Below are 15,103 nucleotides of genomic sequence, written 5' to 3'. Positions count from 1 at the left end.
GGGTAAAGCTCAGACTCTACCCTGAGCAGAGCAAGGCCCGCCCACTCCTGCCTGGAGCACAGAGCTGCTCCTGTCCAGTCAGCCTCTCCCTGTCTCTGCTCAGGATCCCCAGCTTTGGGGCGCTTGGCTGGCTCAGTCAGTAGAGCATGGGACTCTTGATCTTAGAGTTTTAAGTTAGATCCCCACATTGGGTATAGAGATTATTTAAAAATAAAATCTTAAAAAAAAAAAAAAAAAAGGATCCCATCTTTGCCCAGGCTGATTATAGCTCTGGAAAGGAGGAAAGTATGACTCTCGGAAAGGAGGAATCAGGGCAGGGCCATCTGCTGACTGGTCCCAAGAAATAAGGACCTTCCCTCTTGTTTCCACAGATAGGCTTCCTGGCCGAGCCGCAGGCCCGTGTAGTGCCTGTGGAGGCCCCGGCGAGAGGGTCAGGCGGAGAGGGAGCTACAGATTCTCACTGAGGTGCTTTCAACTCACGAGCTTTATTTGGCTCACATGGCTGTTTATAAGCAGCATTGCTAGAGCCTTCCAGATGACCTTTAATCCAACGCCCAGCATCACAGAACTATGTTTTACCAGAAATCCCAAGGATGTTTGGGTACAGCTCTTCCTTGAGGCCATTTGGAGCGTGTTGGGACTCCACAGTGCCAAGGCCTACACAAAGGCAGGGCCTCTGATGGGGTCTGCAGATGGCCACTGCCCTCCAGGCCCCCATCTCAGTCTAAGAAATGGAAAAGAAACTCCATCCAGAGTCCTTTGCCAAACAAGTTAGTGATGCAGCTAGGGGAAGTCCTGCCCTGCTGCTGCTCTCTGGCCGTGCTTTTCTGGGTGACCACACCCTCTGCTGTTAGAAGAGGGAACTGCAGGTGTGTGGTCTGAGGAGTTGGGCCCATTCCTGGCCTCCTGCCTGTGGCTGGCTTCCACCCTGTCTTCTGTGGTAGTAACTGGGGGGTTCTTCCTGAATGACAGGGGGTAGAGGAAGGACTGTGCCTTTCCTCAGGGCCGTAGTGCCACATCAGCTCCATGGGCCAGCATGGGGTGGCCAGAGTTAGGGCCCTGAAACAGGTATACAGGTGGTTTTACTGGAAGGTCCAGGTAGAAGACAAGCTTTCCTTGGGATTTTCATGCTTCCTGGCTTCCCCTGATCCCTGGTACCCCCAGAGGAGTCAGTGGCTGGCAGAGACCATCATGGGTTAGCAACCAGGGCAGAATAAGATCAGACATCCTGCTCTTCCAGCACCTGTTCCACGCTCAGCACCTACAAGAACTCGGTGAATACCGGAAAGGTGGTGGTGACCTTGGGACACTGGTTCGCTGAAGGAACTCTGGCTCTTTGGTTCTTTCCAAGCAGGAAAGAGTTGACAAAGGCATCGAGACGGATGGCTCTAACCTGAGCGGTGTCAGCGCCAAGTGTGCCTGGGATGACCTGAGCCGGCCCCCTGAGGACGACGAGGACAGCCGGAGCATCTGTATCGGCACGCAGCCACGGCGACTCTCTGGCAAGGGTAGCTGCGACCACCCAGCCCTCCCTTCCCCTGTCCCCAGGCCCGGTTTTCAGGCTCTCTGTGATGGGGCTATAGCATCGGCAGCTCATTCAGTAGTTCCTTTCCTGGCAGGACTGAAACAGCAGCAGAGGTCTTCCAGCAGCGTGGCACGAAGGGAGCTCTATTGGCCCATTTCTCTTGTGTTTCCTGTCTGTATTTCAGATGCACCGCCAGCAGTGAGCATTGTATTTTAGATTTGTCCCCTTGCAATCTGAGGTCATGGAGGTGAGTGGAAGCCATAGAACAGTTACAGGAAAAGGCCATAGTCCACCCAATTCTGAAAGAACAAGCATCAGCCACCCACAGAATTGAAACAGGGCCCAGCTCTAGCCTGAAAGCCATGCCAGACCCGAGAATCACTGGCCTCAGGCCCTCCCAGGCCTTAGCTGAGAGAGGCCTGAGTGTGGGACCAGCACACAAACTTCCCTGCCTCCCTGTCCTACAGATGCAGTGTGAGGGGCCATGTGCGGGGTACCCTATACCCACTGCCTTCTGCATGGGACTTGGGGAAGAAGGATGTGGCTCTCCTGCCAGAAGCTCACCAAGGTGGTCTTGGTTGTAGAAACAGCTATGATTCTTAGCGAAGGGCATCCCTACCCAACTCTAAAAGGAAAGCAGCCATTTACCTATATGTATGTTGATAGCTTGTTTTTCTACTTTCTTTGTCTAGTTCCTCCCACCTACCTACAGTCCTGAACAAAATGCCTGCACATGTGATAGCACTTATGGGAGCTATACTCTTTGCCTAAAGGACAACTTAAGCTCCTAGTGCAAATATCAACCCCCTTTTGCCTTCCTGCTTGTTCTGATAGTGTGCTAATAATTAGCCCATGGGAGGTTCCGAGAGAAAGCATACAGTCATTAAAATCATTCAGTTGCTTTTGACGAGAAAGATAATTTAAGGAAGGACTCATAGTCTTATCCAAAATTTCAGCCATTATTGGCTAATTTTTTCAAAAAATTAAAGAAGTAACCCGTATCACTATAACAAGTCAGACAGTTAGAAAAGTTATTAAAAAGTTATTATCGCCTCTGTAGTCCACTCTAAGCCCATCCTTTGAGCAACCAGCATTAATCTGCTTTTTTGGATGTGTTTGCTCTTTGTATAGGTAAATCTTGGACCAAAAATCTCTATAACGGACCAGAGTAGTGACCTTCACCCCAAAGTTCAACAAAGCACCTTGCAAAAGTCCCACCTAGGGATTCCTCTCTCACCCTCTTGGCCCTTGGCAGACCCATGGACAAGCAGGGTTCCCTGGGACCAAAATGGGATGACCTCAACTGAGGTCATCACTGGCCCACTGGCCCACCCAAGGAGAAGGGTGGCAGGGTATCATCTGACCACCCAGAGTCCAAAAAATGCGTAAGAGTTCATTCATGGCAGAGCACTTACAGCCTTAGTGGCATCCATCGCAGTGGGCAGAATCCCCAGGTGGGCTTGGGCAGTGGCAAAGACCTTGTTAGTCACTGTCTGGAGCTATGTTAAGGGTCAGTCTGGGGCCTATGTAAAAGGAAGGGGAAGGACAGTGAAGAGCCCTATGTTGGAAGGTGCCCTTCTGAAGTCCAGAGGCCACTCCCTTGTCTTCTGCAAGAGTGGCGCTCTTCAAACCAGAAATTCCTTGAGAGCACGGTTGCCTCATCTGGCCTGTGTCCTCACAGTGCTCTCACTCAGCTCTCAAGGCTGACGTCTAGAGTGGGTTCACGGGTTTCCTAGGACCTTTTCCTAGCATGACTGCAGAGCCCGGTTCCAAGCACAGGGTTGAGGGATGTTAGGAGCCCAAAGGGCCACCAGGCAACTTAGTGGTGTTGTTGCAGACACGGAGCAGATCCGGGAGACCCTGAGGAGAGGACTTGAGATCAACAGCAAACCTGTCCTTCCGCCAATCAACCCTCAACGGCAGAATGGCTTCACCCACGACCGGGCCCCGTAAGTTCCTGGTCCACAGAGGGGATTCGTAGAGCTTCCTGAGAGCAGCGTTCCCGGGCTGGTACAAGGGAGGCAGTTTTGTCCTGAAGTGTCTGTTCCTGGAGCTTGCATGAAAGAGAACAATGCCAATAGCCCTTGCTGGATGGACCCAGGGTCTCTGGGGCACACAGACCTGTGGGTCATAGGAAAGGGCCTCAGAGGGGACCTAGCAGCCCAGGAATATAAACATCAGTAAATATTTACACGCGCTGTGTGAGCAGATAGGAGGCCAAGTTGGGGCAGAATCCCAGCCTTGAGGGAGCCCATTGTGCTGAGCACGACTCCCCTCCTTATCTCGGCCTCGGCCAGAGTTGCCCTTCCTTCCTTCCTGGAGCCTGGTCTCCGGCTGATAGCTGCGGCCCCAGGGGCCTCCCTGTCTGGCCAGTCCCATAGTGGATACCTGCTGCTGAGGCCCTTTTTCCTGCCTTCCTTCCATGGGGCCCAGAGAAGGGAAGGGAAGTCCTTTGCAGGCCTCTGCTGCCCATCTAGGGGCCCCTGTAGCCCTTTGGGACAGACTGTGGCTACCTCCAGCGGTCAGGTCCTCTTCCTGCTGACCTCTCTTCCTCTGATAGGGGATGAATGGTAGGCAGGGCTGGAGCTGGGCCCCCCTTCTGCCCTTTGAATCAGGCAAGCTGTAGGGAATAGCTGCTGGCAGGGGATGCCTGGGAGCCGGCAGCCCAGAGCAGAAACCTTGCCTGCCAGGGAGGAAGTTGCTGTGCCCTGGGCTCAAAAGGAAGCACAGCACTCCTGCAAGAGCAGGGTGATCTGTCCTTCTTCTGAGAAGTCTTTATTACATGCTTGCTGTGTGGCAAGCTCAGGGCCCAGGGGGCCATCCAGGATACAGGCTCTTCCTTTGGAGGTGCAGGAACTGAAATTGGTGTGAGTGGAGCTGTAGATGCATTTCGTTGGAAATAGCCACGTCTTTGAATTCTAGCTTCAGCTGCTCATCAACAACCCCCAGAAGTGGTCGTGATCTAACAGTCTACAGAAAAGACAAGTCAGGATGACCTGGAATAGTTTAGGGAGGGCTTCTTGGAGGAGGAAGAACATGAGATGGAGACGGCCCTTAAAGTTGCCCTAGAATTTTCAAGCAGGAGAAGGAGCTGACAGTGCTGGAACAGGGGAGGCCTGGCTAGCTAAAGTCAAGGCTACAACCTGGGAGCAGACTGTGGGGGAGGGAGAGTTACTCTGGATGCCCAAGATGGCTCACCTGGAGTCTGGCGCCCAGAAGTCATGCAAGTTGAGCTTCTTGGCAAGAGTCCGGAGAAGCCTCCACTGACATGTCTGAGCAGCTTTCAACTCCAGCCAGTGGGTTTCTCCAGCCATCTGCTTTGAAGTAGCTGGCGTGATGCACCATGATCTTCCTCTGGCAGCAGCAGATGGCCAGGCTGAGGCGTGGGGCATCTGGACGCTCTCCACCTGGGACTCTGGACTCTGTCCTGGGGCCATGCTCCTTCCCATGCCCTGAGCTTGGCTTCACCCTCTAGGCCCTGTTGGCACTGGTGGGGAGACTGGGAGGTACTTGAAGGCTTAAAGGCTCCAGTCTATCGCCTATGACCTGTAGACGGTCTCAGTTCAGGTGGCCCTATCACCTCTGGGAGGTCCAGATTTCCAGGCAGAAGGGCAGGGGCTCCTGCAGAGACACACCCCACTGGCCGCTCCTGTGTATGTGGACCAGGCTTGAGATCTCACTCGCCATCCAGGCGTTCAGCTGCTGCACTTGAAGGGGAAGGGGACACAGGGCTCAGGCTTCTGGATGCATATATACAGCCCAGACTCAGCCCAGCCCTGACGGTGAGAGGGGCGCTGGGTCTGGTCCAAGGGCTATCTGTAGACACCAGGTAAGAGCTACAGCCTCCACCTTTGGCCTAGGCGACTGAGCTACAAATAGATGAGGAGTGCCAGCCCTGTGGGGTCCCCTCCCCTTCCTGCAGCTCCAGTGACCGGTCAGGTACCCACAGTGCTGAATCTGCAGTCCGGAGGGAATCAGAATGTCTCTCTGAGGTTCTCAGAGCTAGTTATCAATTTGTTAGCCATTGGTTGAGAAGTGGTTCCTCTTGCTTTGCCAAGATCCTTTTCTGGCACACCCCACAAAGTGTCTCACGGCTCTAGCTCGAGGTTATCTTATGATCGATGATGACAGACTGCGTTTAGATCAGCAAGCACGATTGTAATATCTGTGCTGCCCACTCTGGGACCTGACCCCATTTCAGATAAACCACATGGACTGCGCCTGAGAAAGCCAACCCCAAATGTGCTGGCACCAGTGGTTGTTCCTCTCCCCGTGGGGGAGCAGCCAGCGTGGGCCTTCCTGTGTGCACGTCTGAGCTTCCTTCAGTCAGGCTTTCTCAGCTGGGGTGCACTGGTTCCACATGGCTCTGGGAATGGTCTGAGGAAGCTGCGGTGCGGGAGGGCCGATGGTGCTGGGGCATTAGCAGCTGGGCTCTGGCCTACTTGCGGGGGGCAGGGGCAGGGGTCAAGCACTTGCTGTTTTCATAGCCCGCTAGCAGCTAACACTTACATGGTGACGACCATGTGCCAAGTAACATTCCAAGTGCTTTACACCGCATGACCTTCATTCATTCTCACAGTCACTCTGGGAAGTAGATAATCTTACCGTCCCCTTTTACAGATGAGGAGACTGAGGTATAGAGAGGCCAGTCTTCCCTAGTGTGACCTTCCTTACCCCATTCCCAGGGACCCCATGAGGGACACACAAGGCTATGTCTCTGAAGTGGTGGTGATGTCATTGGTGGACCTCATCCCTCCATTTGGCGTAGGAATAGGAACCTTTCATGTGACACTGAAAACAAGGCTTAGCCCCATGGTAGAAGCTTACGATGCGGACTTAACTCTGGGGAAGACATGGGGTCAGCATTGGTGCTTCCAAATCCCAGAGATAACGAGCTGTATTATAATTGGCTCATTTATACCAGAATTCCTTTCTGACACAAAGCCTTGTTTTCTTCATGTTCAGAAACAAAACCAACCCTATCTCTGTCCCCACGTCAGGGCTAGGGGATTTCTTTCTTTCTTTCTTGAGGCCTTACTTCCTGCTTCCCAGAAAGGCAGGCCCCTCTGGGTAACCTGCTCCTCTCCCACTTGCCCTCGCTAGCCCTCCTCCCACTGCCTTCCCAGAAGGAGAGTCCTTGGCCCTTTTTGGGGCTTCTTTCAGGGTTTCACAACCCTTGCATTCCAGCCATGAAATTTGTATCTGGCTTTTCCCAAGATGATCCGTTGAGAAAAGCCTCCTTCCATTTGCTGGCGCCTCCCTTCCCACTGCCTGCCCGGGTGAGTTTGGGAAGCATGGGAAGCCACTCCTTTCTGTCACTGAGGACAGCCTGGCTTGAGACTGTGCCTGCCAACATCGGTAGAGACCTGAGAAGGGAAAGGCCCCGGACATCTTCTCTGTCTGAGGTCAACTGGACTGTTCTACAGACTTTGGCTTTGGGACTCGGGGGATGCCTGTGGTCAGGTGTATTGGGTAGGAAGCTTTGCATTTCCATCAGCTTCTGCTCCGATGCAGGGGACCTGAGTCAGTGATCCAGGCCCTCCTTCTCACTCTGCCAGGGTCTCCCTGCCTGAGGCTGGAGGACCTTTACGAAGGTCTCTGGGCCGCACAGCCTCCCAGAGAGGGGCAGCGCTTGTGCGTGCATGTGCGCAGGCGTGTTGGCAGGGTAAGGTCCCCGACTGTGAGAAAAGTGCTTTGTAGTTGAGGCACCTTTAAAAAGCAAACTAACCATCATTTCTGAGCCAAGTTTCTCAGTCTTCATGGGAATCATGCCAACAGCTTTTAAGGCGGTTTTTTTTGTTTGTTTGTTTTGTTTTTTGCCTTTTTGCCTTAATTTCCTGAAGAATTAAGGCTTTGTAGTATGAATTCCCTGGTTGTGACTTTCTCCACTGCATAACCCCCCAACACACACACATGCTTGCACATATATTTCTCTCCACTTTTAGGAGTGTCTCTGCTCCCATCTGTTTGCCTTTTGGATGGGGTGACTTTGCTGCCTCTGCTCCCATCTTGAATAGCTTATAACCTGGCCAGGGAGTCATCCTTTAGAGAAACCTGTGTTTTCTTTCACTCACCCTATGAGGCCCTTCTTAATTAGAGGAAGAAAATATCTAGTTTGCACCCAGTGAACTGAGTGAAAGGAGGTGAGTTTTCATCTGGGAAGACAGCTGGGCCGCTGGCACTCACGGCTCGCACACAGGTCAGTCAAGGGTGACCCTGCTCCAAGTTTCTAGCGTATCAGGGCCATGGCCAGCCCAGAGCCTGCATCTGTCACACCAGCTTCCCTCACCACTCCCACACTGGGGAAGTACATTGTTTTCATGAAAAGAAGATCCAGAAGGAGACAGTCCTGCTCTCAGGGCCCCAGCCGGGTCCCGCAGTGCTAATAGGAGGAAGGGCCCAGGCCTCCAGGATTCACACGTGTCCCGCTGTGCGCCTGCCTTTGGGTGCCTTTCTCACAGAGAACATAACGGAGGGGGCAGAATGAGGTGTGCCACAGCAAACCGGGCACAGGTACATTTCTGCTTGAACTTCTTTCTCTGCTCCACTTCTCCGGAGAGATGGAGCTGAGGCCACTGTTTACACCATAGCCTTGGAGTTCATGGCCAGCGTGTTGAATCCTCAGTCCACAGGGCAGCCCCCTTCTTCAGAGTCGCACAGTCAGAAGCGTTTTTATTGCCCATCTTTGATCCTCAGTGTCACCTAACACTTGAGCAGTGAGTCACTTCTCCAGGGAAGGGAAAAGGAAGGCTCAAAGGTGAGAGCTGGAGAGAGGAAATGACTCAGTGTCTCAGAAAACAGAAAGCCAAGTGCTCTGGGGAGAGTGGGCTCACTCAGGAAAGCTGGCCTCCTCATCTCCCACCCAAGTCAGAGGTCCTGGTGGGCTGGGGCCGGAGGTCCCTGGTGCCCCGAGTTAACTCCTCTGGTTGACGAAGGCGCCCTCTAATCATCACGCCAGTTTCACTCCTTCTCTTGTCCTTGGCCACGTGCTGCCCCACTGTCCATCCTCACAGCCCGTCTTCAGGGCACTTTCAACAAAATTACCGTATTTATTCTTCACTTGTGGGTGTTTACCAGGTAACGACCTTGTGTTTAGGAGTAGTTGTGGACCTGGGGCTTTACCCCCCATCCCACACCTCTACCCCATCCCAATCCTGCCCCGAAGAGGGACCTTCAAGTGGTTCTTTCTCTGCAAAATTCAGAGCTTTTGTCAGCAATCTGAAAGCAAAAGGAATAATCTCCCAGCCAAGAGGCAGAAGCCAGAGGTTGGGCTGGCTCAGCAGGTCAAACCCAGGTCGCTGTTGAGCGGTTGCCAACCCTGGTGCCCTGGTTCCTGCTCCCGGGCATCCCCAAGGAGGAGGCCCCAAGTCGTGTGGTCAGTGCAGAAGTCACCCCTGTCACAGGACTGGGACTGTGGCTAAAAGTCCAGCTCCTTTTCTTTCCACGCCTGCTGCCATTGACAGAACATGACCAATAAATACCCTTGGGCTAAGATGGAAAAATGAAGGCTTTTCATCCTAAAGAGACCCAGGCGGTGAGGAAACATGCACCCACTTCTGTCAGTCTGTAAAATGTGGGCAGAGCGGACAGGGCTGTGTACTGTAAACCATACAGTGCTAGGAAATCAGTAATCTATCTTGACACTGGAAGGAGAGTGTTTTAGGATATGTAAAAAGTCACCTTATGCAGTGGGAAGTGTAAATATAGAATGTGTTACATAGACAGGTGGTAAAGAAGAAATAAAGGGAAAGATTCAGATCGATTCCTGAATTACCGAGGTGTGCATCTAAGCCATCCCATAATCTACCCCTCACTGTTCCCACTTCAGGAAGACTCCTGGGCCAGACAGGGTCTCACGGCTGAGCAGACCATTTTTATTGAGGATTGCAACGTGCTGGGCCCTGTGGTGTGAGCTGCTGTTGTCCCCATTTTACAAATTAGAACACAAAGGCTTAGACAGATGATATGACTTACCTCGGGTCAGTAAGCTGGGAATAAGTGTCAGGGTCAGGATTCGAACCTTGGACTGTTTGATCCAGCCTTCACCACTGGCGACTGCCTGTGAAAGTGGATACATGTGGAGGGGCTTCGTGCCAATCCGTAGGAAAAGATAACTGGAAAGTGGGCCCTGGAAGTTTGCACACCACTGTACAGAGGAGAGCTGGTGTTTCAGTTTGCCTTGAAACCCATGAGGGTGGCAGGTCCGTGGGCACTGTTTGGCTAAGAAAAGCATGTCCCCAAATACGGTAAAATCTGTTGGAGGATATACTCCACCAGAATGAGTGAGGAAGATACGCAGGGGACAGGAAATGGGGTCCAGCATGGGAAAGGGGTCAGGGGAATCACCAGGTGATGGCAAGCAGCAAGAACAGAAGGCAGCCAGTTCAGATGGGTCTCTGAAGGGAGGGCTTGGAAAAAGATAAAATTGATAAATCCCTGATGTATTTGAGTGTCTTGGGGAAATCTGTAGACCAGATTTAGGTTAGTTTAGGATTGAATTAGGGATAAACATGTAGAAAACCAAGACTGTTATTAAATCCAAGGAAAATAGAAAACTGCGCCAGAAGAGTATAATTTTCTGAAAGTATACATGATAGTATAGTACATGCCTCAGTTGTAGATAGCACTGGTTTCATATAATAGTGTAGACACTTGACGCTGATCCAAACTGGGGATGCCGTTCTCCTGGGAAGAGGAGGGTGGGAGGGGGGGACGGACGAGAGTTAAGACCTCATATTCCTTTGTAGGAAGTCAGTAGGTGAAGCCAGAGAGGGGGAAATAGGGTAGTCGAAGTGAAGCATGTTAGAAGTCTGGAGGGGCGCCTGGGTGGCTCAGTGGGTTAAGTGTCTGCCTTCAGCTCAGGTCGTGATCCCAAGGTCCCAGGATTGAGCCCCACATTGGGCCCCCTGCTCAATGGGGAGCCTGCTTCTCCCTCTGCCTGCCGCTCCCCCTGCTTGTGCTCGCTCGCTCTCTGACAAAATCTTAGGAAGGAAGGAAGGAAGTCAGTCGGTCTGGAGAAAATACCAGAAGAGTCCACTAACAGAGATGAGAGTGGTTGTCTCTGAAGAGCAGGGTCAGAAGACCCTGTGACTCTTTAAACTTTTAAAAAGAATTGTAAATAAAAGCCCAAGAAGTGATGTCGTAGGAGCGGTTACAGCTCGGCCCACCCAGTGAGAGGAGAGAATACCCCGCTGGGACTGGAAATCACAGAATCAGCACCGAGGCCGCCCGGGTCGTGCAGAGAGGCTTCCCCTGCGCTGGCACCAGGCGAGGAGCTGAGGATTAGCAGCTGTAACCACCTGACAGGCCTCCTGAGAGCTTCTGTTTGGGCGTAAAGGGGCCAACAAGGGGTACTTATCCAGCCATGGAGGCAGACTGGACGTGGAGTGGAAGTGGCAGGGCACTGGAAGAAAGCACCTTGGGCAGAGTGAGATCAGGAAGGAAAACCCTGTGCCCTGTCATCCCCAGATGGAGGGTCCCCGCAGGCTTTAAGGGGGTTTCATTGGGTGTTAAGGGAAAAGGTGGTTCTGTGGCTAAGATCGGAAGATGCTGGCTCACATAGAATGAAACTGGCTAGTTTGGCCTCTCCTGTCCTCCTCAGTCCTCAAAATGTCAACATTTTAGTCTTTCATCTGAGACACAAGTGTGTTACATCCAGCCCTTGCCCCATCTGCCTTTCTAGAAGCTTCCCTTAAATTAAAATTCCATCAAATACCCTTTGGGAAGTCCTGCCTTGACTTCTAGGAAGCCGCTGTTTTGTTTTGTTTTGTTTTTAAGAATTCAGGGAAAAAAAAAAATCAATGTGTCTTCATGGCCTTGAAACCCCAGAAGGAAAGCCCATTTAGAGGGTTGGGAGGTTCTTAAGGAGAAACATTGTGGTTGTTTTAGTTGGCCTCAAGAAGACCTGGGGATTTCGTCTCAGTCCTTTATTCGTTCACTGTGTAACCTTGGGCTAGTTATTTAAGTCTCTGAGTTTCAGTTTCTTCATCTGTAAAATGGGGAAAGTAATACCTCTTGATAGAGTCGCCATGAAAATGAAAGAAAGGAAGCAAAGTACTGAAAGGGTTTAGCCAAGAAGCTGGGCCCAGAGTCTGCATTCAGTAAAAGGCACCTCTTAACAACATATTGTGACCAGTCCCCTGGAAACTAGAACGATGTGTTATACCTCCAGGGACCAGGAGAGGTATGTAGAGAATCCTTTACATAACTCAGATTTCTTGAAGAATTTGAACAAAATATGGAAGGAGAAGTATGTATTACCAGCACAGATTATTAAGGAACAGCGTCAAGAAAAGCTGAAACTCAAGAAGAACTGAGTCTTTTGCAAAAAAGTGCTATGACTAGCAAAAAGGACTTTATTTTTTATACTTCTGTTTGAAACAACCAGAAGAAGAAAGTGTAGGCCCTATTGTTTGGACAGAGTAACTTTAATCTGGCAGAGAGAAAGCAGGATTTACCCAAGTTCTGTTATGCTTCCATCTCAAAAAGAATGGTTATCAGAGTAGTTAGAGTCACGTAGGCATCCATGAGAAGACTGAAGCCGTGATTTCAGGCTTCCTGGCCCACATGTCTTGTGCCCCAGAACACTGGGCGAATTGGCAAATGAGATTTATGAAGCCGGTGTCGGTAATCTTCGAGGGAGTAAGAGAGAGGTGTTGGCAGACTGAAAGCACTCCCAAGTTTCAAAATGCAAAAAGCATCTCGCACTCTCCAAACTAGTGCGCGTAGTGTCAACTCTCAGGGAAAATTCTGGACTAGACTATTCAATAGGCAGGCTGTGAATGCTCTTTGAAGAGGAACAGCGAGCCCTGAGAGTCAGCGTGGATTCATGAAGAGTCAGACCTGCCAGACCATTCTCATCTATTTTTAGAAATAGTTACCAGGTCGCCTAACTGGCTTAGTTGGAAGGGCATGGGACGCTTAATCTCGGACTGTGAGTTCGAGTCCCACGTTGGGTGTAGAGGTTATGTAAATGAATAAATGAAAACTTTTTTAAAAATTTTACCTTAAAAAACAAAGAAGAAACAGTTACCTATTTCAACGTGGTAGACAAAGGAAGTGCTATAGACCTTCTTTAGGGTTTAGCAAGACATTTTCAGAATGTCTTCTGACATCACTGTTGGCAAGACAGAGAAATGTCCACAGAGCATCCAGGAAGGCGAAGGGCTTGGTGATGGGATGGTTGGGTTGATTTGTGATTGGTTGGATGAGCATACCCAAAGGGCAATGATGTCACTCTGTCAGCCTGTCTGCTTGGCCCTACCCTGTTCACAGTTTAATCAAAGCCTGGGATGAGGACATTGATGGTGAGCTTAGCACTTCTGTCAGGAATGTGAAGTCAGGGGGGAACGCCAGTATGAAGGATGCCAGAGTCAGTTTTCAGAAATACCTGGAGCGCCAGAAACAGTAGCCAGAAAATGCAGAGTTGGCCTCTTAGCACCAGCTAATCCCCAGTACACACAAGATGGGGAGAAGAGGTCCAAGCACAGGCCGCGGGAGAGAGCCTAAGGGAGCTGCAGTTGGCAGAGGGTGTGCCGTAAGAGCTGGTAGTATGACAGGGTTTCAAAGAATAGACAATTTGATGACAGTTTTAATAGAAATAAAGTTTCCCAAATAAGAAAGCTCATAGTCCCTCTTTGATCTGCTGCACTGGTTAGACCACAGGCTGGATTTATTTCCACACGCGACATTGACTTCTGGACATGACACTCTGGCTTTGACAAGCTAGGGTAAATGCAAGTGCACGTGACTTGGATGGCTAGAAGATTTCAGAACCGTGTCTCAAGAATATAGTTGAAATTTGGGGCCACAAATACTGGAAACGAGAAACTGATGGTGGTCTGTGAGAGCAGCCTCGGGGATTTGAAAGGCTGTCACGGGAGGAGGGATTAAACCACTTCTGGGCAGCCTGAGGTTAGGGAGATGAGAATTGCAGGAAGACCACTGTGCTCTGAAGAGGGAAGACGGTCCTGCAGCACCTCCCTCAGCAGAACAAAAGCCTCACGGGTTTTTGTTGGCCTGTAGTGGTGCCTTCCCAGAGGCCCAGGGGTTCACCAGGGCCCGTAGGATCTGTTCAGGGAGTCAGGAGCCCTTCAAGCCCCATCTCAGAAGTCCTGTCTCCCAAGCTCAGGGCAAAGACCTTCGCTCAGCAGTGGGGACTGACTTGGCCAGAGGCAGTTGGTAAAGGCAGATAATTCCCTATTAAGCTATCAGCATTCTTTTATTTTATTTTATTTTATTTATTTATTTGACAGAGGTCACAAGTAGGCAGAGAGGCAGGCAGAGAGAGAGGAGGAAGCAGGCTCCCTGCTGAGCAGAGAGCCCGATGCGGGGCTCGATCCCAGGACCCTGGGACCATGACCTGAGCCGAAGGCAGAGGCTTTAACCCACTGAGCCCACTAAGGCTCCCCTAAGCTATCAACATTCTTGTAGGAAGAGCAGACAGATTTCCAGAGACGGTCACCTAACATCCTGTTAATGCATTCCAGATGTATTTTGAACACCTACTACATCCCCAGGCACCGTTAAATGCTTCCTGTGGGTCATCTTGTTTAATCCTTATAATGAAAGGGTATTATCTATCCCCATCAAGAGGATACTGATGCTTAGAGAGTGGGTAAGTCATTTGCCTGAGCTCCTGTGAGGAGTCGAACCCAGAACCTATGTGTTAGCCATTCTGCCACCTGGAGCGGTGACTCATCCTCCCTCCCCTGGGCCCATATCCCTCGCAGTCCCCAGGGGGTGTAGGGTATGCTTCCCTGGGAGCCCTTCTCCCTTCCAGCCCCCTGAAGCTCTGCCTTCTCCTCCACTGGGAACTCAGAGAGAAAACAGCCCAACTGAAAAATTAGGCCATGCTGGCGAGCACAGTACTTATTTTTTTATGACTAAGATTAAGCTGACAACCATGCAAAACATTGCAAACCTGTGTCGGCTGCAGATTTAATACCTCGCCCAGCCCACACAAATAATTCATGCTTCTGCATCGATGTCCAGAAAAAACAAATCAGCAGAAAGCTGGGCTCCTGCTTGTGTGTGTGTGTGTGTGTGTGTGTGTGTGTGTGTGTGTAACGGCTGCGTTTCCATTGAAGCAGCATGCCGGAAATACCCAAGCTCCAGGATTGCAGATCTAGCATTTTGCAATTTTTTTTTTCTCTTAAAAGATTAAAGTACGTTTTCAAATGATTGAAGGTTGGTGGGAGGTGTAAATGTGGGCACTTGTCACATTAATTCTTCAGATGATTAAGTTCTTTTCCATTTCTTTAAAGCTGTTTGCAGTTGGGTTTGATGTCCTCGTTCTGGGTGAGTGTGTTGTAGCAGTTACCAAGGTGACTTTAGCTGACTTTCAACAATTTATTTTTCCCTCCAGCGTGAGATGTCTCTAGCCCTGTGTGCTGTTGATTCTTCTCTCCCAGCCCCCCGCCCCCACCCCAGTTGCTATTCATCAGCATTTTTGCTTGTGCCAGAGAAGCAGCGATCCTGATCCTCCCGTCGGCCCCACGGGCTCCGAGGCCCCGCCCGGCAGCCAGGCTTCGGCCTCTTTCGGGCACATGGTGGTAGGTCTGTGTGCAGGGCCGGTGG

The 15,103-nt window shown here is 51.0% G+C and overlaps 1 protein-coding gene across 2 annotated transcripts in view; it reads left to right on the top strand.

The window, feature by feature from the left end:
* Positions 1-15,103, top strand: part of SUFU (SUFU negative regulator of hedgehog signaling) — a 113,384-nt gene that overhangs the window by 79,930 nt on the left and 18,351 nt on the right. The window contains exons 7-8 of one of the 2 annotated variants that reach the window (XM_032881304.1): positions 1,355-1,508; positions 3,363-3,474. In XM_032881304.1, the coding sequence (XP_032737195.1) occupies positions 1,355-1,508; positions 3,363-3,474 (266 nt within the window). Of the gene's footprint in view, positions 1-1,351; positions 1,509-3,362; positions 3,475-15,103 lie in introns of both variants that reach the window. The other variant, XM_032881294.1, reaches the window with a different exon arrangement.

The sequence above is a fragment of the Lontra canadensis genome, unplaced genomic scaffold (assembly GCF_010015895.1).
Source record: "Lontra canadensis isolate GAN:19392208 unplaced genomic scaffold, GSC_riverotter_1.0 scaffold3, whole genome shotgun sequence".
NCBI lineage: Eukaryota > Metazoa > Chordata > Mammalia > Carnivora > Mustelidae > Lontra > Lontra canadensis.
Note: the sequence above shows the minus strand (reverse complement) of the source record. Positions and strands in the feature narration are given on the sequence as shown.